The sequence below is a fragment of the Epinephelus fuscoguttatus genome, linkage group LG8 (assembly GCF_011397635.1).
Source record: "Epinephelus fuscoguttatus linkage group LG8, E.fuscoguttatus.final_Chr_v1".
Taxonomy (NCBI): Eukaryota; Metazoa; Chordata; class Actinopteri; order Perciformes; family Serranidae; genus Epinephelus; species Epinephelus fuscoguttatus.
This window is the reverse complement of record NC_064759.1, coordinates 35713446-35740129: the sequence shown is the minus strand read 5'-3', so window position 1 is coordinate 35740129 and position 26684 is coordinate 35713446. Positions and strand designations below refer to the sequence as shown.

Below are 26684 nucleotides of genomic sequence, written 5' to 3'. Positions count from 1 at the left end.
CCCAGAGTTCATGCAAAATCCAAAATAGCATCCCAACTGGGGCATCTATGTCCATGTTGTTCTACAGCTGGTGTGTCTGGAGATAAACACGTGTGGCCTGCACTCTCTCAGTTCCTTGAATTCTTTGACTTTGACTGGCCGTCCTCTCAGCCAGTCAGTGGGAAAAGAGAGCCCCCCCTGCGTGGCTCACCTCTGTGCTGCTCTTTGCCTCTGTCTCTTCGTCTTCCTGTCTCCTCATCTATCTCTGTTGTTCCCACAGACTTCAAACACTTTTTTAATTGGATGCAGGTCAGCCAATAGCTGGACTGAATGGACTGGCGTTATCAGTGTCTAGGCAGATGGCTTGCAGCTGCTCAGGTTATTTCTCAACATGAAAAAAAAGGGACAGAGAAAGAAGCCTGTGTGTGAGGTAAAGGGGTGAGAGGGGGGAACGGGAGGGGGAGGGAGGGAGATTGTATTGATAAGGCGGCGTAAGAGGAAACCCTCCTTTTTCCTGTGTGCGCCGGGCGATAGATTAAAACCGTATCTGCTGTAGAGCGAAATAAGGAAACATTGCCGGCCATCCACCGGCACAGGAGATGAGTTTAAGATAAAGCCACTTCTCAATCATTGGGACACTGGAGACCATGTGTCTCACAGTGTAGAGGAGGTTTGGTTATATTGCCTTAAACACTCTTGGCGGCCCCAAGCATCCTTGCTGCGTGCTACTGCAGCATGTCAGGCTACAGGACACAATCACTGGCAGCACTCGATCCATCCATCACACTAGCAGCAAACTAGTGGGAGGTAATAAGGAGAAAAGAGCACAAGAGAGTGGCCGCTGACAAAAACAGGACTGGTAACCTGTGTGATTGAGATGTGAATCTTTTCTCCACATACTAAACACTAAATTTCGCCCTATTTTTCTTAACCACCAACATTTCTGTCCATCTTGCTGAGTTGTTGTGGCCTTTATCAGTTCATATCAGGGCTGTGACACAGTGCTTTGCCTCTGACAAATATCCCGTTGTAGTGGTTGAAGTTCTTCAAGCCCCAGCAAGGTAAACAAGGGCCTTGTCAATCAGCAGGTGTTGGGTGACTGACAGGTTGGGGAGGTGGTGGATGTGGAGGAGGTGTCTCTGTTGCTGAGGTGTTGGAGATGGGGAAAGGGAGGCAAACACAGTGAAACCAACAGAAGATCCTGGAGCCGGAGTTTGGGAGAGGAGAGTGGAATGTCAGTAAGAGACCACAAACCCTGCTCCCTCCCTCCCTCCCTCCCTCCCTTTCCTTACTTCTCTCCTTCCTCCCTTCCCCTCTTTCCAGCAGACAGGCAGACAGCCGGAGCTGAGCCACAGCAATCCCACTCCTCACTGTTGCCACGGAGAGAGAGCGGAGGAAAAGCAGTCTGACTGCAGCTGGATTTGAGGGTCATTTGAAGAACACAACCAGGCAAAGCAGAGACAGGCTCCATTTTCAGCTCACACCAGGGAACCAGAGCTCCCTCTCTCCTCTCTCTCTCTCTCTCTCTCTCTCCATCGCCTCATCCCCCTCCCCTTCTCCTACACAACAGCTAAATCAATAGAAATGACAACGCAGTTGGAAGGTCATTCGCGAGCACTGCAAGCTCTGTGGTGGAATGCTCTCCGATACGTGGCAGACAACGAATGGAAAAACAAATACACATCCTGCCAGCACTCCTGCCTGCCTGTCCTCGTCTGATCCAGCTTAAGGAAACATACGGATGTGCTACAATTCCTCTCTCCTTCCTATACATCAACATGCAAAATGGAGCTGAGCGTTGTGTTGCTGCACAGGGACTCTTTAACAGAGAATACATTGTTTCCATAAGCTTACGATCAGCCACCCTGCACGTCTGTGTACACACACACACACACACACACACACACACAGTCCTCTTTATGTAAACACTTTGTGAACGAGGTACACGTGTTATACTCGCAAAATCCACAAAATGCTTCTCCCCCTCCCTAATGAGCTACCAAGCATGGTCTGACACAGTGCACAACACAAACACAACAGCTACAGCTAGAATATTACTGGAGCTAGTCAGAGCTACAGAACCACCAGCAGCAGCGGACACACACAGAAGCAGCAGTAGGAGCACGGGAGCAGTCAAAAACACATAACGGCATTAACATAGAAAGAGCAGAGTTGCTCGTGTGTTACTCACAGAATATTCAATGGTCCCTTTGGGTCTCTGGAACGACATGCGCCTCCCATCCTTCTTCTCTGGAGTCTTCTTCTGGCCGGTATCTGAAAGCAAGCGAGGCAAGGTACGCATTACATTCATGTTCCTCTCTCCCCAGCTTGTCACAAGCTGCCGTTTCCCAGCCCCGTGGGTAGACAGCTCATTCGTCAACAGTGAGCGAGCCAGCCAGCCAGCCAGCGATGTGAGCTGTGAACGCCGGACCACTTTCTCTCTCTCTCTTCTTCTCTCTCCCTCTCGCTCTGCTTCTACCCTCCTGCCCTCGCTCTCCCTCTATCACACTGTCCTCCTCTCTCTCCCTCTCTCTCTCTCTCCCTTCTTCCTCCTTACCCGCCGTACAGCGCAATGACAGCCGTTGAGAGCGGTTCACCTTGCCTTCCTGTCTCTCACGGCAGAAAGAGACCAGGCTGACCTCCATCAGGGCACCGCCGCTCTGGATGCGAGCCCAAGAGGAGAAGAGGATGATGGATTCTGTTGGGAAGCGGGGGTTGCTAAAGCTGGAGATGGAGAAGGAGGAAAGTGGGGGCTGAACCAGAGGGTGGATGGAGGAGAAGGGAGGGTTCAGTGCTACGTGTTGGTTGGGTAATGTGGGGATGTAGCACGGGGAAGTGGCAGCTGAAGAAGAGGGTGGAGGTGTAGAGTTGTGGTAGCAAGGTGTGAATATTAGGAATATTCAGAATTCCCTACTTTTTGATAAGGGACCTGGAAGGGTTGGGAGGAAGTAGAAGGTAAAGGGAGGGGCAGGAAGCAGAGCTGAAGATCCAGGATGGATGGTTGGGAGAATCAAGGCAGATGATAGACGATAAGAGGAGCAGATTTAGTCTGAGAGTAAAAGAAATATAATAAGGTAGGCTTTGGATGAATTATTATTCAATTAATGGTAGGCTTATTGGATGAATAAGAGCAGGGTGGATGGTGACAGAAGATGATGGTGGAAGTTACATGAAGAAGTTGGGGGGCTGGGTGAGGTTGGGTAATAGACTAGTGATGAAGGCAAGAGGGTGGATGGAATACTGAAGCAAGCAGATGAAAGACAGGAGCAAACGATAGGACGGGAGATGAAAGAAACTGGAAGGGAACTCTTGGGAATGCAGGAGATGTGGAAAAGGGGCGGATTTCGGTCTTTGACTCAGGGCTGAGAAAAAGGAGTGCCAGTGAATGGACTTGAGAAATAATGTGCAAGGCTTCGTTGATTAGAAGTGTAGGACATGAGGGCCAAGGAAGGAGCTGATTGATGGAGGTCACTGAGTTTGGGTGGAGGATTTACACTGGACATTCACTGACCCAGTGCCCTCAGATGCCTCCCTTAAATGTCTTTCTTTTGGTGGTGCTGCACATGACTAATGAGCCCCCTTTTTTTGTGCCTTTCTCATCAGGCATCTCAGATCGCTCAAAACATGAGTCATACACCAGTGCTGCTATTTCTGGGGCTCAGGACTGCCTGGCAGAAAGTGAGAGGGGAGGGGAAATTAGAGCTGCTTCAGGTATAAATATCAGTTTAGTAAAGACGATACTGTTGACGTTGTTTATGAAATAAAGGCATAGGATAGCAAATATAGATTTACTACTGGTATTGTGAAATTGTGAATTTGTATATACTATTATTATACATTAGTTGTAACAGTTTATTTTCTTTGTTTTAAAGGTTGCATTTAAGTGCCCAAATCTATTGTAGAAAATATGACAGTTTGACTGTATGTTGTGTCTACTTCAACAATCTAAGTAAATATCACTTAAAATATTGAGTATGAACGCATAACTTAATTACTCTTAGTGTATTGCACTATTGTGAGGGCCATATTGTTTTCATGAGCATATCTGAGATAAACAGACTTCAACATGTCAAGTTGTAGCCTGGAACACACACCCTCATCTGCAGCCACCTTTTTTTTCATATTGTCGTCTGTATCTCACTAAAGCAACCTTCTCCTCAGCAGTAGATAAGTTGTTTGGACTTTAAGTTACATTTTGTCAAAAACACCAATATTTTCTCTGGCTATTATTTTTTGACTGACATTAGATGAGTTTTAGTGCTCCTTTGAATTTTAAATGAAAAATGTGTGTGAATTGGAGAACAAGACACAATTTGAGTTCTCTACTTAAAATGCTGAGCTGAATGTTTGGAAAACAAGTTGATTTTACTGTAGAATCTAAGTACAAATAATTTGTCTTTTAGTGCATTCAACTTACATAGTTGAGTCCAGCACTTTTGGCATTGAAGTTGATTCTACATAAAGTAATTAATTAATTAATTAATTCATGACTTAATTACTCAAAATAATTCAAGGGAAAACAATTAACTCAAAATTTTCAAGTACAATTGACCTATCTGGGTTTACAGTGCAGAGCAGTGTGGCTTAAGCTTTTAGGCTTGTGACAAAATGTGACAAAAAGCTTAGTATACCAGAAAGGCTTCTTGCTTTCCCTCATCACAGGTTGGATCCACGTATGTCTGGGTTCTGAGGTAAAGATCTTAACGGTTCCACCTGGTTTTGAGGAACAGAAACCCAACCCAATCAGGTAGGGTCTTGTTCTAGTGTCACAAATCTGGGGTCTGTTTCAATAAGTCTAATACCTGAGCTGATATGAAGGGCTTGACAATAATTTTGTTGAATTTGATTTACAGATATTAAACTGGTAATAAAATGATTATCTTCTGTCTAAATATCTCGCAATTGGCTGCAGACTGTTTCATTTGGGGGGCAGGAGGTGATAATAGCACTTTAAATTATTTCTATGCATTAGTCTTTGAAGCATATAAAATAATCATCTTTGGAATTAGCTTCGATGACTTTACATTTGTTCCTCGGACATTGTTATTATTATATTTCTTCTTGTTAATTAATATCTTTTCATTCTGCTGTCTGTGATAGTGTTCTCTCTGTTCAGGTCCACCGCAGTTTAGATTGGGTCTAATTATCATCAGGTCTGTTTGGATTGGGTCAAGCTTTGCTCAGGCTCATTTCTCAACATTTTGTGTGTGTTATCTATGAACAGGACCAATAATCATCTCCAGATTATCTGCACTTCATTGAATATTGAGGCACTGATATTTGATTTTGTCGTACCCAGCTAGGGTAGTGCACAAAATAACCTGTAGCAGTATGAAAACCTTGGGTAAGGATTTGTGATGAGAAAGAACACAATGGCTGCACAAAACTGTAGGCGTGTGCCAAATCAATTATTCAGTATCCAAATGAAAACCTTGGCAGGATGATTACTTTCAGTGGGACAATAGAATGTGGAGCTGTGGATTGTGGATGACTGCGTTTTAGTTGCTATTTAGAGGCAACGCGTCATAACTGTGATTCCATGCCTTCCTGTTGTGAAATGTAATCCACTGTGTCTCTGTTTAATTGCAGGTCATGCCAGTGTGGCAGACTGCATGTAACCTGACTCGGTTTGTAAACAGCGGAGGTGTTGATCTGCTTTGTTAGCTGCGGAATTGCAGAGATTTGTGCAATGTTTTGCTTTTGTCATAGCTTGGCGTGCTGATACGCAGCTGTAAACACTAAACTGGTGCAGGCTAAGCACGATCAGGGTTAACAGAGGATTGGGTTAAAATGCCTCCGACTCCCAAATAATACAGAATGAGAGGAGTGGGAGAGAGTGACAGTGAGCTACGAAGAGCGAGACAGACAGAGAAAGAGAATAACAGATATGCATTAGCAACTGCAGGGGTGTTTGCACATGGTGAGCAAGTGATTGGTCTAAAATTAAACCTCACCATGGATGGTGGCTAAAGAAATTGGCATTTTATTCACACTCCAGACACGCAGCGGAGCTCAGCACCGGGGCATCTTCAGTAACAAAGGCTCTGGTTTCATCCCACTCCACAGGAAACCAGGAGCATCTGTTGTCTCTTAATAAGCCCTGCTTCTATAGAAGGAATCTACTTGTTAAGTCTACAAATTACAGCCTGTTTCACGTGATCCCTCCGCATCCTGTGATGCATTGGAATTTCGAGTTTCAGTCAAGCATGTTTTTGCCATCAATACACATATGGATAGTATTTCAACTTTGATTTTTTTCTGTCTTGATACGCAGTCTTTGGTTTTGTGCTGTAACAGGAGCACGCTGCACGTCATGCATTTAGACAGCATGATGTAACATGCTCAAAATGGCAGAATCTGGAGATGTAGAGGCTGCACAGGAAAGGTGTGCAGAAATGGGCCTGTGGCCAGTGCCAATCTAGATAAAGCAAACGTGGTTATCTTTGCTGAACAGCACAGTGGAAACAGAGGGGAGCCGAAGCTGCTAGTTATCTAATTTGTTGTTCAACCAAGTAAAACAACAGTTGCCACAGTGTAAGCTCTTTTACTGTTGTCGTTTCCCATAAAGGGCATTTTACTTGGCTCATTAATGGGCTGAATTACAATTACACTGGGTCAGTTGTGAGAGAAGCTGTGTGTGACTTGCTCAGATACTGAAAGGAGCTGCTGTGTGTCAGGAAAAACAAAGGCTGCCTCTCACCAATGTGGGATGTAAACAGTCACAAGAAGTCATGCCTATCTGAGCAACTTAACGGAAAAATGTGTGACAAAGGCTGCATCCGAGTCATGGCTCACCACACTGACTCATGGCAACAAAGCAGCAACCTCTGGGGTGGAAGCAAATGTGGAAGTGCCAAAAAATGCAGTTCCTATAATGGCCACCTGAGGCTGGCTCCAGGAGCAAGTCAATCCCCCATAGACCCCCATGTTAAAATGTCCAACTTTATCGCAGAAATAAACATGTTAACAGCCTGGTACAAAAAAACAATGTTGGTCTCTAAGCTTATTTACCTGTTCTTATGGGGTTGATTTTTTTTATATAATTCGTCCATTTAAATGTTATGAAGGCTTATAGGTCAAGAAAGTTAACTGTGACCTTTTGGTCACCTAAAAAAGTCTTGCATTCGGTTGTACTGAAAGACCCTTTGAGAAGATGAGTGTTCTATTTTCCCAGTAATTACAGTTTGTTTTAATGGTTTTGAGCCTGTTCTTCCCTAGCAAAAATTAGCATTAACATTGTCATAGTTAACCCAGAGAGACTGTAAATGTACTGTGCTGAACAAACTTGCAACTATTCTAAGAGTGAGCTCCATCCTCTCGTCTGAGTATGGCCACTTGTGACTCCAAAAATCCAAGATGGTGATGGCAAAACTTGAGCCTGACAGAAGTCCATAAGCCAATAGGTAACATCACATTGGCTATATCCATTAGCCTATCTATGCCCTACAAATTCACTACAAAGTCCCGTTGTAGGGTTGACTTGCACCTCTCTCAAGCTACACGGTTTAATATGTCTACGTGGGGGGCTGTGACATGAAAACTGTGATAACCCCCCTGCTGAGTGACATATTACTGAAATAAAGCTTCTTGAGGACAAAAGACGATATTGAAATCAGTTGTTAAAAAAGTCTTTCAAAAGGTATGCATCTGTTATTACCATGGCGCCCACTTCATAAGTTTTCTCTCTCTGACCTTACTCACATTCAATAAAAACACTGATGAAAGAGTCCTCAAAAGAACGCCTTAATCAACAAGTACAATGCTGGTGTACACAGATTTCCTGAAAGGACATGACTATGAAAAGATTTGGGAGAACAAAGCTACAATAACTTGCACAGTTCTTTCATAGCTGCCATTAATGGATGTCCTCAGTGACTGAATTGTAATTACATAGAAAAAAGAAACAATGTCCATTAAAAGACAGAAACTATTTAACCCTCTGGGAATGTACACATTTAACAAATCCAACGGCTACCAAAGAATGCAATGAGTCTGAATGATTGTCGTCAAGAGCTTTATGCAAATGCTGCTGTATTTGACTCGAAAGACGTGCTGTGTTCTGTTCCCGCGCAATCTGTTGAGTATGAATCATGGCTGCTAAATATATAGTTCCCCTCACTTTGTACACAGCCATGACAAACTGAAGCGGGCAGGGAATAGGAGAGTCAACAACTATCTGACTAACATTCCCTCATGGTCTGATAGAATACACAAGCAGCCAATTTCCCTCTGCTCCCTTGTTTTCCCTGCCTGCTGGCTATACAGCCCTCCCCAGATGTTATTTTTAGAAAACCCCTAAACAGTAGGGGAGGCAAGAGCTCTGCACCACAGCCACACTGAACAGGTGCTGTGCAGGACTAGTTAGAGAGCTGGAGACTTTCCTCGAAAGTTTGTTAGGGAGGGAGGGAGGACAGTAGCATTTTGTTGTACATTGAGGGGTTAGACACAATATCAGAAATACCTGTAAAGTCTAATGCAATAGACCAGCAACACATACCACCCTTGTGTGTTTTGTGAAGCCTAGAATAGTTAGTGTTTGTTACGGCTGTTGTTGGGAATTTGAGGATATTTGCATCATATTGTTAATCTTGGTGCTAATACTTGACATATTGATTAGTCAATCAACAGAAAATTACCATTGATTACTGTCTAAGATGGTCTATTGAACAAAACTGCTCAATGGCAACTATGGATTTGGAAATTTGCATCGATGTGATGACATCTTGATTTGTCAGGAAATTCATTTTCTGGATTTGGAGACCCATCTGACTATTATATTCATAAATTGTTTCTCAATTAATTCTCCAAAAGATATAGATGAGCTACTGGTATAGAAAATACATATACTGTGATAGAGAATTTGATCCGTATACACCACTACTAATACTCGTTTTAAGTGTATCATATAACAACACAAAGAGAAAGTCCATGCTTGAGGCTCTGTGAGGCTGTACTTGGGTACAGCGGTGCTTTGAGCTAAATTCTGATGTCAGCATGCTAACATGCACACAAAACCAATGATTATGTGCTGCTGTTTACCATCTTACACCCAGGCCACACTGCCTCCATGAGCAGTGCCTGACAGCTTAACTGATTCAGCCTGCACACATGCAGTGTTTACACAGACAGCGTTGCTGCTGCGGCACCCCTGCAGAGCTGCCTGCTGATATAACTACTGTATTTCCACAATAAAGCCTGTACTCCACTTATCTATGGAGCTGTACAAGCCAAGAACATGGTCCTGGGAATATTTCACAATAAAAAGCATTCTGTTAAGAAATTAAGGCATTCTGTCCATAGAAATGTTAGAAGGTTTTTATTTTGAGTTAAAAATTATTAACTTTTTTGGTGTCTGTGAGAAATCTATACATTGGAACTGTAGCGAAAGGTAGTACGTTGTCAATCATCATTAAAAGACCATTTTCACTGGCACACTGAAAACCACGAGCGTCATGTGAAAAAAACAGGCTAGACTCCTCTAGATGCCGTGCCGTGCCTGAGCAATGCTGGTCACGCAGGCAGTGTGGCTGCTCTAAACTGTTAACATGGGCACTGAAAAAAATTACAAGAGGTTCTGTGACGTACCTGGCTGCTCATGCAGGCATTGTGGAGAAGGCATCAGTTGTGTGCTGCCTGCTAACATTTCTTAATTACAACTGAACACTAAATTTTGCAGTAATTTGGTCAGTAACAAAAGTATTGGTCAGTGAAAGGTTTGAACCGATGATGACACTGGATAAAAAATTAAGGGATTCTCTAGGGAACAAAATGTTTGTACCACATCACATGATATTCAGTAGTTGCTGAGCGACTTCAATCAGGACCAAAGTGGTGGATCGACAGACAGACTGACTTTTGCAGCTTTTCTGTATCTTGTAATATTACAAATTAGTTTATGTTTGTTGTTGAGACAAAATAAACATTTGAAAAAGGCCACCTGGGGCTCTGAGGACTTGCAAGAGCCATGTTTGCTTATTTCTAAAATACTTTATTGACTTAACTCTTCAAACAATTCCTACAAAACTGTATACATTTCTTTTGTCCAGCTCCCCTTATGTATCAGGTACACTGGCTGCTACATTTCCTCTAACTGAATGAGGGAGCACAACTGTGAGGATTGTGGACATTAATGTTCATTAAGTAAGTTTTGATGTTAACATCTATTGGCGTTAAAGGAATTGAACAACATCCACAGCCCTCTGGCACAGTTTATGATGCCTGTAATGGACAGAAATAACAAAGTCACATTTAAAACTGAATTGGCTTGCTAGCTAGTTAAATCAGAAATCCAATATGAATGTCAGGTAAAGAGATAATAAGGCTGTTTCACAACATAAAACAATATTGCTTTGCCAATTGCTTCTCTGGCCTGGGAGCAAAATGTGTTGTGACACAGACGCTTGTGGCAACATCCTCCAATTGTGAGTGTATGAAAGTTCAGGATGAGGAGGTGGGGAGGACAAAGGAAGGGTGAGACAGTGGATTTCAAGCCAGCTATCTCTGTACCTGATTAGGTAATAGTTGGGTTATTGGGTATTGATCAAAATCATGCAGCTACACTTATATAAAGCCTTGACAGGGCAAAATCTCAGTTACTTACTGTTGCTTAAGAAACACAAGTATAACAAAGTTTAAAAAAAACATACAGTGAGTGCTCTCATGTAGGCCTTAGTGTTGGGCTAAGAGGGACGGATGGAGAGTCGCTACTTCTGACTTCAAGTCAAGAGTGTGTGAATGGAGACTGATCAGTCAGTGTATGCAGTGGACTGCTTACTCAAATAAAGCAGGAGTGGAAAGTGCTGACGATCACACAGTTACAAACTCTGGCTTTAAAGCTAAGCTGGTGGTGCTCTTATCTTAACACCAAGCCGTTAGGTGGACATGACAACTTTATTGCAGCAAAGAGGAGCTGCAAGTTTCACGGATCGGGCCTCTTTCTCATGTGCAAAAGGAAGTCAACTATCATGTATCGAAAGCTACAATACGTTATCATATACCGTGAGCAAAGAAGCATTAATGGAGTTTGATTTAGTGAGCCAAGAGGCCAAGTTCACTGATGGTGTGTGTAGAGTCCTGCTGGTGCCAGGGAGGGCCTGTGTGTGGGTGCTGCGGAGAGCATGCTGTTAGAGTAATCTCTCAATGTTTGTTTGACTGCAGACAAACACAGTCCTCATTTAATGACATGTGTGACATGCAACTAAATCATCCAAGGTTCCTACAGCTTAAGGCAAGTTAGACTGAATGTTTTAAGACTTTTTTTTCCAATACAATTTGGAATGAAATTAAAGACCAATTTTAAAATAACTACTTGAAGAAAAACATAGAATTGCTGCCTTGGGGTTGTATGTTCCTGCAAACTAGTGAAGATAGAGTTTAAATCCTGTCTGTACATACTCATATGTAGCCATGACAGTTGACAGTTTAAAGTGTTATCATTTCATCATTTTATCCTATCAGACATTCGTGTGAAATGCTGTCATAATGAGCCCATGAATTCTTAAGTTATGGCCACAAACATGTTTAATGAGGTCACAGTGACAAAACATGAGTTTCTGTCTTGTGGTGCAGACGAGGGTAAAACAGAGCTGGAAAATACCTGCCGTTTGTTGTCGTGTTTGTTGGGCAATTTTTTTTCTCGCTCTGCACGTGGGATTCCCCATCCCTTGATTCCCATCATGCCGAATGTGAATAACTTTTTGCCTTAAGAACACAGAGCCTCATATGAATTGCATTGTGCCAGTTTCAGCCATGCCACAAAATCTTGGTTAAACAGCCAGTTTCTGTTGGATTTGCACGTCCCCATGTCGTTCAGGGCACAGTGACAGCTAGCTAACAGACCGTGGATTCTCTGCTCTAAGCATCCCTGATGGAAACAAAAATACTAGTGTCGCTGGTTCCACTATCCTGATCTGTGTTACATTACTGCAAGAAACATTCAGTAATCTGAAGATTTCTGCAATGTCAGAAAGAGAAAACAATGCATAAAATCCTACTTCCCATATCATAGCATTTTAAGACTTTTGGAAGACTGATTTTAAGACATTTTAATACCAATTTATGGCCTTAGATTGAAGAATTGAATGCCTTCTAAGGCTTTTTAGGGATTCACAGATTTCTGTTATCTTGTCTATACTGTCACTGACTTGAAGAAAAATGGAAAAAAAGCATGTTTTTAAATAAAGACTGCTAAAAGAGTGGGTTCCACCTGGATACAGCAGACACAAGTTTTACCAATCTTAAATGACCAAATCACATTCAATAAAGCCAGGCTGTTTTTCTAAAGACTTTTTAATACTTCGAATGTCTCCGACCTGCAGGAAAGTAATTACACTCATGGAACCTCTAATTACTTCTCTTATTGTAAGCCGCGGGATGATAAAGGCAATGTATCATACCAACAACAGCAAATGTCAGCTTTCTTAATCAACAGTCCCATTGTCTCAGAAGACTTATGAATACCACTGAATAGAGGAAAAGTGTCAACAGCACTGTATCAAGAAACAGGCCATTATTGCTGTGTAACTCCGCAATAGTGCTAGCACAGGCTGTAGTCTTCCCATTGTAATGAATATACAGTACATGGGTCTAGCAGAGCTGTCAACTTAAACACAGAGAGAACACAGTGTGACAGGCAACATCCCTTTGCCAACACTCTCAGTACCACTCAGCTCTATATTACACTGCCAGCCTCCACGGACCAGCCTATACACCACTCAGCTTTTATGGGGAAACTTTGCTGAACTGCAGTTTTGTGTGTGTGTGTGTGTGTGTGTGTGTGTGTGTATATGTGTGTGTGTGTGTGTGTGTGTGTGTGTGTGTGTGTGTGTGTGTACGTGTGTGTGTGTGTGTGTCCACGCTAGAACAGGAGGCAGTGAATCTGCCCTGTCCTCTCATTAACACTCTCCCCATGTCGGCTAATCACACTCCTGTTGTGTTACTGGTAATGTGGCTTCAGTTCTTTACAGTGCCAGATGATTCTCTTTCCCCATTCTCAGCATTAAAAGCCAGACACTGTATCATACTGAGGTGTGCTAATGCTAACACGCACTCATTTCAATTAATATTCTGACAGCGTTGACTGTTTCCATGGTGACGAACCCGGTGCAGACTTAAAGGGAAAAGGTGTTATTAAAAAATAAGAGTGGTAAACCTGTCTGCATTACAGATGAGTACTTTCAGCTGGTGGAAACGTTGCTACAAATCTAATTGTTCTCGATGAAAAGAGAAGCACTTAAGCTGCCTCATTGTAATCATATTGGTTAATTAATCATAACCAGATATGCTACTGAGGTGCAAATATGTAAACAAAGTACAACGCATGCCCCCAGTGACATGAGAGATCAGGAAATGGTCAGGCCAATCAGAGGCCGCCCCACAGTCTGCACTACATGACGCAGTCTGAAACATATTCCAGGATACTGCCGTCGACCTCAACAATGACGTCAATAAACTCACTGTGTCTGCATTGGATTCAATCTGTTAAACAAGAGACGCAACCGTACCCAAAACTACAGATAGCCTAAATCATTCCACAACTAGAAATCATGATTACTAGAACCATCCAGGATGACATAAACACAAACATTGCAGCCAGTCTGTAAGCATGAACAACAATAAAGTTCAAGGAGCTGATGGGATTGCATTTCACTGGAGTTGTACCTTGTATGAGTTCATGTGACAAATAAATATATTGACTGGTAATTATCAATAATACGAATGCCCGATCTTTAAGCTACAAGTTATTAAGGTTGTTCTTAGAGACTCAATCTGTGGTGGACAGACACTGTGCAAGTATCCCTTAGGTCTTGTATTGTGTTCACAAGTAGAGAGCAGAGACAATTAGCCGAACTGATTAGTCGTTGGACAGAAAAGAATTCTGCGACAATATGAACTGATTTAAGTCATTTATCAAGCAACAATTCCAAACATTCCCGTTTCCAGCTTCACCAATGTCAAGACTTGTCTTTCCTTGTAAAATATCATGGTAAAACAAATACCTTTGTGGACAAAACAAGTAATATGAATATGGAACCTTGGGCTGGGCTGGGTATCAAACCTCAATAATTTCTGGTTCTCACTGAAATGTGTCTTTAGCAACAAGTATCAAAAACTGCCAAGCTTTTTTTTGTTGAATGAAACAAGATTACAGTCATACGAGTAGCTCTGTGGGGCTGTACCTAGTGCTGCTTTGAGCCAAATGCCAGTGTCAGCGTGTCAACATGCTCATTATAACATGGTGATATTTAGCTGGTACAATGTTTACCATGATCACCATCTTTAGTGTGTTAGTAACATGACGGTGGTGCTAGATTATAAGTCAGGAAAACAGTTATTAGTTCCTCCTGAGGGGGGCACGAATGACTGTACCACATTTAATGGCAATCTACTCGACAGCAGACAAAACACTTCAATAAAAAACAAAAAAAATAAACCTCACGGTGGCAGAGCATCACTTCAGTCAGTAGGATTTGTCCTCTGGGGGACATAAATGTCTTCTCATGGCAATGCATCTATAGTTGTTGAGACTAGGCATGAAAGGGTTACCACTTCTGCACACATACACACAAACAAACAAAACAAATTGGCAACACTCTCAACAATTAGTATTACTGTTTCAAATTTTGCCACCTTTTGAAAAACTGATGGTGAATACTGTCCAGCATCAACCAAAGTTAGCGACAGTCTCCCAGACACAGGCAGGAGGGCCCAGCATGCAATGTGGGTTTGTTTTGCTTTTCCTTTGTTTACAAAGTGGGCGTGCAGCAGGCAAATCCAGTGATTCTACTGGTCCCTTGTCCTCATCACCAGTGACACTTGAGCAAGCACTTTGAAGACAGGCTATCTTTAATATTCACGCTCATGTGACAGGCTTTTCATACGTTTACAAGGTATTGGCTATATTATAGTTTTAATGTAGCATGTTCGAACAATACTGTGATAATTCTGATAACCAGGATAGTTTTGCTCATTATACAGGTGATATGAAATGTTGATACCGTTTCATCTCTAGCTGAGTCATTTCAGTCTGGACCGACTGACCCTGCCATCCCTAGAGTTATGCTGCTAGTGTGGCTGAAAGGAAGGATTTTGTTCAGGCACCAAACTGGCATTAGTAGCTAACATTTTTATTATTCCTACTTTGGGCATTTGAATATTGACGTAGACATGTTTTTTAATAATTTTAAGACATTTTACAGACAACAGAATTAATCTTTTAATAGAATGAATAAAAGAGATCAACAAATTATGGCTACAACTGCTGATTGCTGCCCTACACAAGTAGAAATCCACATGCTGACACTGACACCACGATGATGGCACAATATCCTGCATAGTTAGTTTCTCACTAACACACAGTGAAAGCTCTTTGATCCACAGTTCATGCAGCTGAAAACAGGAGGTCCTGCTTGAGCTCCAGACGTCCCTCCTCCTCCTCCTCCTCTCTGCTGTCACATGCATTCAGACTCTAGGCTCGCTAATCACACTGTGATTCCTCCAACCTTTGGCGCTAAGGTTATTGCACTCTGAGCAATATTTATTTGCAAGTCAAAGTTGTGGGTGGGAGGCTGTGTGTGTGTGTGTGTGTGTGTGTGTGGTGGAGGGGTGAAAGAGACATGATGAATGGTATGGCTGAAGTCTAACTCTGCATCAGCTGGATCGATGGCGATGATACATATACATAATGTACACTTGCTGTAGCTTCTTCAACAACGCTGTGATTCATCTTTACCATGAGAGCAATGCAACACTGTGCCTCAACTGATGTGCAAAAGGGCATTGATGACCAGTGTCCATTTATTATCGTTATATAATTACCCATAATTAATGAAATAATATTTGGATTTCCCGGAGAGAAATCTCATGGTAGAAAGCAGATGGTAGGAAATGGAGCACAGTTGGTATGAGCAAACTTTGTGATGCAAAGGCGCATCTTTATCGGTTTGCGTCGCCCTTTGGAGCCCTGGCTCTCTGCATCTCGGCAGCAACACTAACCTCTCAGGTTACAGCACCAATCAATAGCAGGAGAAGTGATGAGCTCAGCTAGGAGAAACACAAACTCTGCATTATCAGATCTTCTTATTGAGCCAAAAGAAAAGCATTCTGTTCAGGAGGCGAGATTTGAATACGGTATAGGCCAAATGCAGGTACGGAGTTAATACACCAGGGGATACTGGGGGGCTTGTCATATATACACACTGTGAATAATAGTGGTTGCATTAAATCAGTGATTAAGTGAATATATACAAGAGCTTTTTGTAAACAGTGGCTATTGTGGCAACATGTGGCAATTAGGGGATTGATGATATGGAGTGTAACAGTGGCACAAGCAGACATAAAGCTATGCCAAACTGTTCCTTTAAGGCATCTCTAATAATAATCTAATAAAAGATATACTCTGAACGGGGGGAAATTTAGAATGCAGGACTTTTAATTGTAACTGAGTCCTTTTTTGCAGTACTGTTCCTTATACTTGTGTAAAATACCTGAAAACATCTCTCACTGCTGCATTAAATAAAGGCAAGGAGCAGGATGAGTAATGTAAAATCCTCCTCAAAGTGCACCTCCTGTCTAACCACCGTCTGTAACGGCCAACCAGAAACAGAGGCTGTATCACCTACACCGACAGCTTGCTTTCCATTTACCCAGACAGGTCTGCAGAGATCAAGAGGAAAAAAGAAGACAGCGTCTCCTCAAATCCATCTGCATGACTAACTATCACACACAAGGGGGTGAGACTTGACAACTTGATGAACCGTCTCTCTCCTTTGCAATAAAACAAAAGTCATCTTACAAACTGTTTTAGTGCCAAATGTTTATCCTTTATGATGAAGCTAGCTTAGAAGGACAGGAGGTAAAATAAGAATAATAACTCAGTTGGGGGAAAAAAAAGAAATTTCCCTCAGAGGTTTGCTTTATCTGAGACCATGTTTAAACCACATGTAAAAATCAAACCAGTTAGGAGTGCTTTGTCAAACATTCACAGATAAGGGAGGATGACTGTTGGCCTCACTAAAACCAAGTCAGCTGTCCATCATTTTGGCACCAATTCTTTGCAGACATTAACCAAGTTATGCTCCCACTGCAGCCCTGTTTTGACCACTTAGTGCTCAGAGTTCACTTCAGAAGTCATAACAGGTACTGCAACTGCAAATATGGTATTTCCTTTAGTAAGATGGTCTTTAAAAGTAGTTCAAACCAATTTGTAAAGTAAATAACTATTGGCAAAATACTTCAACGTGAACCAATATATCAAACCTATTGAGTACTTGAAATAAGTTAAGGCAAACTGAGACTCATTTTTACATGACTGTTATTTCACCTTCAAAGGATCATGCTTACAAAAAACATCTCACATTGTACTCATATGTGTACTAAATGGTAAATTGTCTTGTGTATGTGTGGCACTTTTTTAGTCTTTCAACCACTTAAAGCAATTTTACATTCCTTGTACCATTCACCTATTCACACATGCACTCAAACACAGATGGCACAGCCAGCTGGAACAACTTGGCCCAAGGATACTTCAAAATGCGGACTGGAGGAGCAAGAGATTGAACCGCTGGTCTTACAATTAGTTGAATACCTGATCTACTGTCCCAACTACACCCGCCAACTGTATCACCATGCAGGAAGGGTGCATCTACTGCGAGCTCACCTACTGTAGCACCACTGAGCTAGCTAACATTTCAGCTCAGCGGAGGGGGACACCATTAATGTTTACATCTTGCTCTGTAATGAGCACAAGCCTCTCGCCCATGAGTAGATGCACGCTTCCTTCTTAAAGGTGATACGGTTGGCAGGTGCAGTTCGGTAGAAAGAAAATAGTTCCTACGTGAAACTGCTCACAGAAAGGTCTGTGGGTTATCTTGAGGTCATGATTTCTGGAAAGAGACATTACTGTTGAGTTTTTTTAAATGTATTTTTCTGGCACTTTGAGCTCCACAAGCTGAGTTTCATTACATTGGAGAGATGGCAGACATCTCAATTGCTGATATTTCCAACACTCAGTAACTCACACCAAAACAATCTAGACTGATAAATGGTACTACAGGGGAGAGGAAATACATTTATTTTTTAAAAATGGAGTTAACTGTCACTTTAAGTAGTTAGTAGTCCCTTTAGTAGGAGCACTTCATCAAACATTTACAGATAAGGAAGGATGATCGTTGGCCTTACTGAAGCCCAGTCAGCTGTCCATCATTTTGGCACCAATTCGTTGCAGATACTGACCAAGTTATGCTTCCACTGCAGCCCTATTTTGGAGTGAACTGTCCCTTTAAGTAGTTAAACTGCAGTGGAGATTACAGAGGGTCTAGTGAAACTGACTAAATGTCAGTTTCACTAGATGTAGAACCCTAATGTTAAGTGTTGGTAAACCAACACTTAACTAACCAGTCTTCTTAGGCGTGTCTTGTGTTCCAACCACAAACTCTTGGCTTGAAAAGTACATTTTTCACCATGAGAATTAACATCACTGGGTGTTCCCTGAACTCCTGCTAGAGAGTGGCATAATCACCTGTACACTTAATCAAATGTTGCTTCACATTGGCTCCCCACTGATTAGCTTAAAAAAGCAAGTGAAATCCTCCCAACCTGAATCAACGAATGAAAGAGCTGCTTTCCCTGCCATGATAAACAGAGCCACCCTTAGCAAAGTCCATCAGCTTAAAAAGTCTGAGGAGCAACAATGAGCAGAAAGTTTGCAAGTGATAAACTCAAATCCAAGCTTTCAAACATCCCTTTAGAAAACTCCAGCTGACGTCATACCCCTGCACTTCTTAAGTCTTTGGTTTTATTTCTGTGATGTGTTAAGGAGGGATATTACTACCACAGGTGTGGAATCCTTCAATATGAGAGCTGCGTGTTTCCAGAGGCTGGGTTCTCTTTTCAGCTGGAGTGATGAAGACGCACAAGATGCAGCTGAATCACTCAGCGCAGGTCTTAATTACCTTCCCTTAAACGTCAACTGTGCTCAGCGTTTGTGCTCATCATCTGGCCTCTTTGACACAGCTGCTGTTGAAAATATCTTTCACTGATCTCGGAATTGGCAATCACGACATGTATAGTGCTACTCAGCTCATTGGCTACATGTCTATCTTAAATCTTTTCCGGCCATTCACCCTGTGATAAGTATCATCCCGTGATAGGGATAAGTTGCTAACAAGCTCAGGCTCTCCGTCTCTATTTTCATCTGGATCTGAATTCTAAACTCATCTACTTTCTAGTTTTCCTCATAGGAGATGCATCATCCTGTTAGAGGGACATACTGTCATAATTCTGATGACAAACTCCTTGGAGAAAGATACAGTGTCAATGTGGTCATTGATACTGCCAATTCTTGAAACACAGACCAGCTTGTGTGGACAAAGCATCCTTGAAAAGTCAGGGAACTGTCATTAGTTCAAACTCTCAACACGGTTCTCTAAGTGGCATAGAGCGCTGTGGTCCGATGATTCCAGTGGGACTCCTGCCACTTACGTTCCCATGACACAGCCATAACGGATCCCAGGAGGGCCTCATAATGGCATGCAGGAGGAGTGACACGCTGATACAAACTGCTCAAGGACTTTTTGGAAATTAAGGTGATTAAAATCACCTATTACAGTGCTGAGAACATCAGCAGATTGCACTTTCTGAATCATCCTGATAATTGCGGCAGAGTTGGTGTCAGCCTTAGGGTGAACGTGAACAGTGACAAATAAGTGAACACCCAGGGGGACAGAGAGAACTTAGAGATGCAGAGAGCAGTTCAATGTCGTGAGAAGGACAAACCTGCTCTTGCACCGAGGCGCCGGTGAATCATCTGCTATTAATACATGGGGACACAATCTGTTTGTGATATTACGGCCACTTCCCTGTACCAATATGTCCAGAGTTAAGCTCATGCTGGATCAAGACTGCTTTTATATGGCAAAATGTGTGCATTCCAGTACCTAACAGACGAATCCGTAAAAACTGTAAGCTTATATGTAACATCACTTTTTGACTTATTCAGTGCCATCTGTTGCTCAAGCTTTCCTACAGTGGGACATCTTAGGCTGTGTTCACATTATAGGGCTTAATGCTCAGTTCCAATTATTTTCCTAAATTCAATCGTTCTGCCTGGACTGTTCACCTTTATGTTACAAGCGACGCTCAGTGTGAACTGATCTCTGCCCTGAAATGTCTCACATGTGACCAATAATGTCACACACATTACAAAAACAAAAAATATTGCAATTGCTAAACAAGCATTTGGGGAAAAAACAAATGACATAGTCGTACAAACGCTCATCTTCTGAATGATTTGCTACGGAGGGCAGATGATCATTCCTTGTATGTTGAGGAAAGGACTGCTCATTGTTCCAAAGGCAGTTTCTCCAATGGCACTCTCCTAAACAGATGCTCATGGCTAATTATTATGCAAAGTGACATCATCGGACCGACATTTGTTTCCGAGAGAACGGGCTGTTGTTCAATGGGACATACTTTGGAATACTGAGGGATTATGGGCTGTCAAAACAATGACACGAGGGTGAGAAGACGAAGGAATGCAAAAGCAATAGCTCTATCAGCAGCTAATGCTGGGGGCTCTGTGAAGAGACAGGTGTGGATACAGCAGGAGTCAGGATTGGTGAGGCCAAAATGTAGAGGGTTTCACAGAGAACAGTGTCTGTGCTGCATGGCCAGTGATCAGATATCTATCAGATTTAGGACTACATATGAAAGTGGCCCAGACCTGATTGGAAAAATGGATTTCTGTGTCCACCCTACTCTGAACAAATCAGATGAGGGCAAAATAATTTAAAAATCACGCCCTAGAGGTCCAAGTGGTTCCAAACCTGTGGGTCGCGACCAATTGAGGCTGCGAGACAACTACCTGAAGCTCCTCTACATCTTTGAGTTTACTGGTTTTTACCTAGAGTTTTCCCTCTGGTGGTCTCTAAATATCACCAAAATAATCCCTTTTGCAACTACTGATTGTGGACATTGCTATACTTTAAAAGGTCTCAGGCCAAAAAGATTGGGAATCACTGTACAAGAGCAACTGAGAAATCTGATCTGTAATTGATCAATAATTTGACCCTGCACAGATATGCCTGTGACGGTGCATATTTTTATTCAATAGCAAAAAAGAAACTGATATTAAAGTGCACTCTCAGAATATAGTTGAGATTACAAAAAATGTGTGTCATGTGGGCTTCTTTGTTTGCCAGCCAGTCTTACCTCTAGAATTCCATACACTCAAATATCAGATTTATATACTACCTTTCAGAATATCCTGTCTTTCTAGTTTCTTCACAGACTTCAGTAATAAAATCAGACGAGCAGCATACACACTACTGTATCTGTTCACCGAGTGTCGTCTCTTTGAACATTTGGGGAAGAGCACTAAGATGCTGATTACAGCTGAGACAGGATGATCTGCAGGAGCATGCTGTGCTGTAACATGCGCTTCAATGCCTGCAGGTGTGGCAACTGTGTCTACAGCAGATACCTTAAATCTTGCTGTTGTGTCTCTAAAGGTACTTTTTAAATCTCTCTATTATGTCTATACTTCTGCTTCCTAGCAGGTAAGCCTGCAGGAGTTTGCAGTCAGTCTTTGAAAGGCTATTCATCTCAGTCACTACTGTATGTGCCAACTAAACCAATACCCCAGATAGCTGTGTGATGTTAATAGCAATGACACAGAAGCTTCCATACAGCCTTAACAATACAAGCCTGCATGTCGTAATTCATCGAGTTGGAAGTGTGACTTGTCAAAGCAGCTGCACTAAAAAATGGATCTCTAATTTTGTCTCTTTCTACCCATTTGTCTCCTGTCCAGATAAGAGCTACAGCTTCCCATACCCACTGACCTCCTTGTGAACTCAAGACTTTGACATGCATTCCAATCTGCAAGAGCTCAGGGCTGCACCACTGTGAAATCAGTAAGGGGTGGTTGTTTCCCTCACAGACTTTTCAAGTCGTTTTTCGCACACTTTAAAGCAGCTTGCTTGAGGTAATTACCTACAGTTTCTGATATTCCAATGCTACAACTGGAGGAGACCACTGACGGAGCTCTGTACCACATTCAGAGTGACCCTATGATTCAGAGGTTGTCTGCACACAGCTCTCAACATGGAGGCTGAGTCTGTGGCTAGCCGTGTTAACAGTGCAAACAGAGCTAGCAATGGCAACAGTGCTGACAACGCTAACAGTGTAACCACAAAGATCTGTATACTACCTTATGGATCTTTCAAACACATAAAAACAAGTAAGAGATAAAAATGTATCAGAAACTATTTAGATAATCATTTAACTTAGAAACTGAAATTACCCAGTTTCAGCCTTGCAACTGTGAGGATTTGCCCCTCTTCTTCATCTTATGTGATTTTAACTGAGTATCTTTGGCTTTTAGACTTTGGTCTGACAAAATAAGCACTGAAGACTTCATCTTGGGTTTTAGGAAACTGTGATTGACATATATTTCTATTTTCTGCTAATTTATAGTACAAAATGATTCATTGATTGGCAAGGAAAATAACTGACAGCTTCATCAACATTGGAAAATAATTATTACTTGCAGCCCTACGCCACATTTCAAAGTCTTTATTCAGCATTTAAGACTGGCTCAGGTGTCATCTTTTATGCGGAGCTTTAGTCATGTGATAGCATGTGGTCTTATGGGGGGGGGGGCAACAAAGCCTCACTTTTATAAAACTACATGAGTCTCACGCTCATGAATTGCTGCTGCTCTAGTTAATGTGCTGCTCCATTCCTCATGCAGCATTTGGACCTTAGAAACATTGCCTTCATGTTCATTAAAAAACAATAACAAAGGTGATGGCCATGTCTGTTGCTAAGAGGATGGTATGGACAGTGCTGGGCCCTTCGTTGGTGTTGTCAAACACTGCAGTGCCGACCTATGCTTCACCCAAGACCTCAGTGCTCATCCTCTCTCTAACATCATCCTCTCACTTCCACTACCTGACTCCATGTCTAGTTAGTTTCATTCTTTCCCCCTAAGCAGGGTGGTAGCCTGCAGACACAAGCCACCCCCGCGGTCCACTCTGCTGCTGGAAGAGAGAGGTACAGGGACTGCTAATGAACCCGACTGCCATCCATGGCGTTTCAAGAGCAACAGAGCATGCATCTGATTAATCTTTGTCCTAATTAGATCGAACAATTAACCTGCCTGCCACAGAGCTCTGGAGCCTGATGACTCTGCATGAGCTGCAAACCCCTGTACATTAAACCAGAGCAGGGCAAGAGTGTGCCCTCATTCTGCAACTTTCTGTTTTCAGAACAACCAATTACTGCTAACTAATAGCGCAAAACCTTCTGTGTGATATTTTGACGGATCGTGTGGCCGAGAGCTCAGATCCATTCCTGCCTTTCATTTCAATAGTGCTACAGATCTCAGCTTTTAATTCAAAGTCAGAGAAGGCACTGATGGGTTTCATAATAAATTATGTGTGAGAGGCAAAGCAGAAAGAGAAAAAAAAAAAATCCAATCTTCATTAACATGGAGATACTCCCTGATGTGAAAAGCCTTGAGGACATGCTTGTTCACTGACTGACTGGATGGTTTAGCTTGCACTGCCTGCTGATCTGAAATATTTGGAATGCCTCGGTTGTTACAGGCGGTGTGTCCTCACAACAAACTGGACAGACAGAGTGCAACCACAGAGCACATGAACGTAGCTGGTTTGCTGAGCTCACATCAGTTCAAACATTAGAAAATAAGGAAGGGAAGCAGGCATGGGGACCCTGAGTCCTATGAAAACACTATCCAGGAAGTCTTTCTTAACATGTGTGCAACAACAAGTGTTGCATAATGCATGTGTGTCCCATTATTAAGCTTTGTGCATACAGAGAAACTGACACATGAATCTGTCGTTTAAATTTATGTTCAAGTATTGTGAAAACTTCAGCTGACAAGGCTGCAAGTGACAACAACAACATGACGTGTGTGAGAGTTGCTAATTTCGTTTAAAATCTACTCGGTTAATATTAGGCTGCTAACTCGTATGGTATCAAATGCTAATCTTTGTCTACTTAGTTTTGGAATCATTATGATTAAAAACATAGCTGTATTTCATTAACTTTTGTTTAAACGCTGGTAGAAAGCACTGAGCACAGCGTGTTTGAGTGACATTTGACTGCGGAAATACCACAACTACAAGCTGAAATTATATCGAAATAGGCGACACTTAATGAGAGCACACCGCCGAATTTAAGGGTGACATTTAAAATGTATGTCCACATCTTAACATATGTTCTCACAGGCACGAAAAGTATCCAAGGGACGAGGAAACGGTAAACTAAGCGATTTCTCAAGGCACTTTGGCAGCACGCTGTGGAGGACAGACGTGTGTTGCAACTTTTTCTCTGTAAGGCTGGACTCCTGAAGTCTCCAAATCAGCTAACGGAACTGAAAGTTGGACTAACCTGTTTTGAAGTCGTTGTTACTGTCGTGTGTTGTCCCAGCCTGGACATGTTGAGTTTCGACAGTGTCCTGTTCGGGTCCAGGCCACAGTCTCTGGGAGATTGCGTCCCTGACAACTCTGACAGGGCTGCTGCCCGTAAGAGAATATATGAAGTCCATAACACTTTGTTAAAACCTAGCCAGTGTAGCTAAAAACAAAGCTTTAAATTGCTATAAAGCCTGCTGTCATTGCGCAAAACGCAGTGCTGGCGAAAAGTCACGGGCTCAGACTCGCGGTGTGAAAAGCCTCCAACAGTTGACACATTCCAAAACAGGAACTCATTGAAATACACCAACAAGCACCAACTTTGTTTTTGCCCCTAGTGGAGTCAAGCCGTGCAACGCACTTTGGAAATACACTGCCTCTGTTTACAGCAGCCCACTGACCTACTGCCCTGTTTTCACTGGGCTGACAAGTGTATCTATAGATATGTCCAATACCGTGCCCATATTTGATTCAACCTCGAGGGAACAAAAACTGAGAATATTACGGTGTAGCACAGTCCGACATAGTGAAACTACTACTGTTATTTTTTTTTTTTTTACAGAGGATCTCAGACAAACCTCTTCTCAGCGAATTCCAGTAAAAGACATTTAAAATAAAGTAAAGTTTTTCTTTCTAAAATGTAGCCTACAGATTTCCTCCTACATGTAAGCCAGGCTATATGTGGAAAGCAACATTTTCGCTAGGCAGTTAGGTTCTCCACATATAGCCTATATACAGTGGCGTCTCCTAGTGGGGGGGCAGGAGCCCCTTGATACAATTACTGCCCCAGCTCCCCCCTTTTTTAAAAATTAAAATAAATAATAATAATTAGAGGCTGATATTACTGTCTTTAAGAAAGTGTGGCACGTTTTTTAAGGAAGTGCAAAGGTAATGATATTTTGTGAACTAAATAACTTTAGACCCCTATTACACAGAAAGTGTGTTGCACATTGCAAAACGTGAAGGGCACCGTACTGCCTTTTTTTTTTTTAAGAAACTGAATGCCACTATTAAAAAAAACTTGCTGCACCTTTTTATTGTTGCCATGCAACCACCGCATCACCTTCCTGTGTACTCAATCTATCATTTTGTTTGTTTGTTTGTTTTTCACAGTAATTAGTTGCTACTTACAAAAATTTTGAGGCAGAGGATACTTGCTGTAGCTCTGGTTGAAGGTGAGAGGCAGTCAGCAAATAGTTTGCTGGGCACAGAGAACAGAGATCTGTGTTGGAACACACGAGACCCTAAAAAAGAAGGTGGATCACGGGGAGAGTCACCAATTGGTCCAGGAGCTTCGCCTCAATGATGACCATTTCCAGGCATATTTTAGGATGACCAGGTGTCAGTTTGACAACCTGCTCTCTATCATTAGGACGTATAGCTCTGGGTATCTAGCAACTGCTACCACCAGTTTTTCCTCCATTGTTTACCAGCTGGAAACTTGTTGTCATGACCATCACAGAACGCCCGCCTCTCAAATCATCCAATTGGACAATGAAAAAAGATGACAAAAAAGAAATTACACGGGGCAAAGTTTTTTCAACTTGAAGAGTTCAGAGCACTCCAGCAAAAACACCAGGCACCCAGACCACAGAAACCCAAGGTGCATCGCAATACAAAAACTGTATTTTTTATTGCTTAAACTCAATGAACTCCTTCAAATTAAATCTGTATATTTGTCTTTTTAAGGAAAAGGACATTCAGCCTTTTTGAAGAACAATAAATTGCGGAGCATGTCTCAATAACACATTCAAACAGGATTGTTGTGGAATTCAAAATGTTAACTCAGTACAGGTCTTTGAACATCAGATGATTAACTGTATTTTTTTGTAAAATAAGAAACCAAGGTAAGATTCCTTCACCTACGTACTTCAACAAGAGAATTCCTGAAATTTAGTTATGGCTTTTGGTTTTGAATTTCCACCCCAAGCTTTTCAGTCGCACCATCTGGTGTTCCCTATGAAAAATTCCTGGCGGCGCCACTGTATTTATGTTACTTGGGGTTTCAGGTTCTGCATTCTCCTCTACAGCTGTTCCTATAGGCCTGCATTTAATGTGAAATGAATAATGAGTTGGAGATTCTGTGCTGATTGGAGGCAGACTTCTAAAGGTTATTATAATTCAGATCATGGGGATGAATAATGAACTTTAAAAAATAAATCTTTACAAATAAATAAATAAATGCATAAAGATGCATCTGAGCTCAGCCAACACCCATTGCCAGACTGCTGCCAGGATATTTTACAGCCATCAAGTGTGTGGCTTTAT

The 26684-nt window shown here is 42.1% G+C and overlaps 1 protein-coding gene across 3 annotated transcripts in view; it reads right to left on the bottom strand.

Moving 5' to 3' along the window:
* oxr1a (oxidation resistance 1a) overlaps window positions 1-26684 on the bottom strand; it is a 209276-nt gene that overhangs the window by 60484 nt on the left and 122108 nt on the right. For 2 of the 3 annotated variants that reach the window (XM_049584533.1, XM_049584531.1), the window contains exon 4: window positions 2171-2253. In XM_049584533.1, the coding sequence (XP_049440490.1) occupies window positions 2171-2253 (83 nt within the window). Of the gene's footprint in view, window positions 1-2170; window positions 2254-24393; window positions 24760-26684 lie in introns of those variants that run through there. The other variant, XM_049584532.1, reaches the window with a different exon arrangement.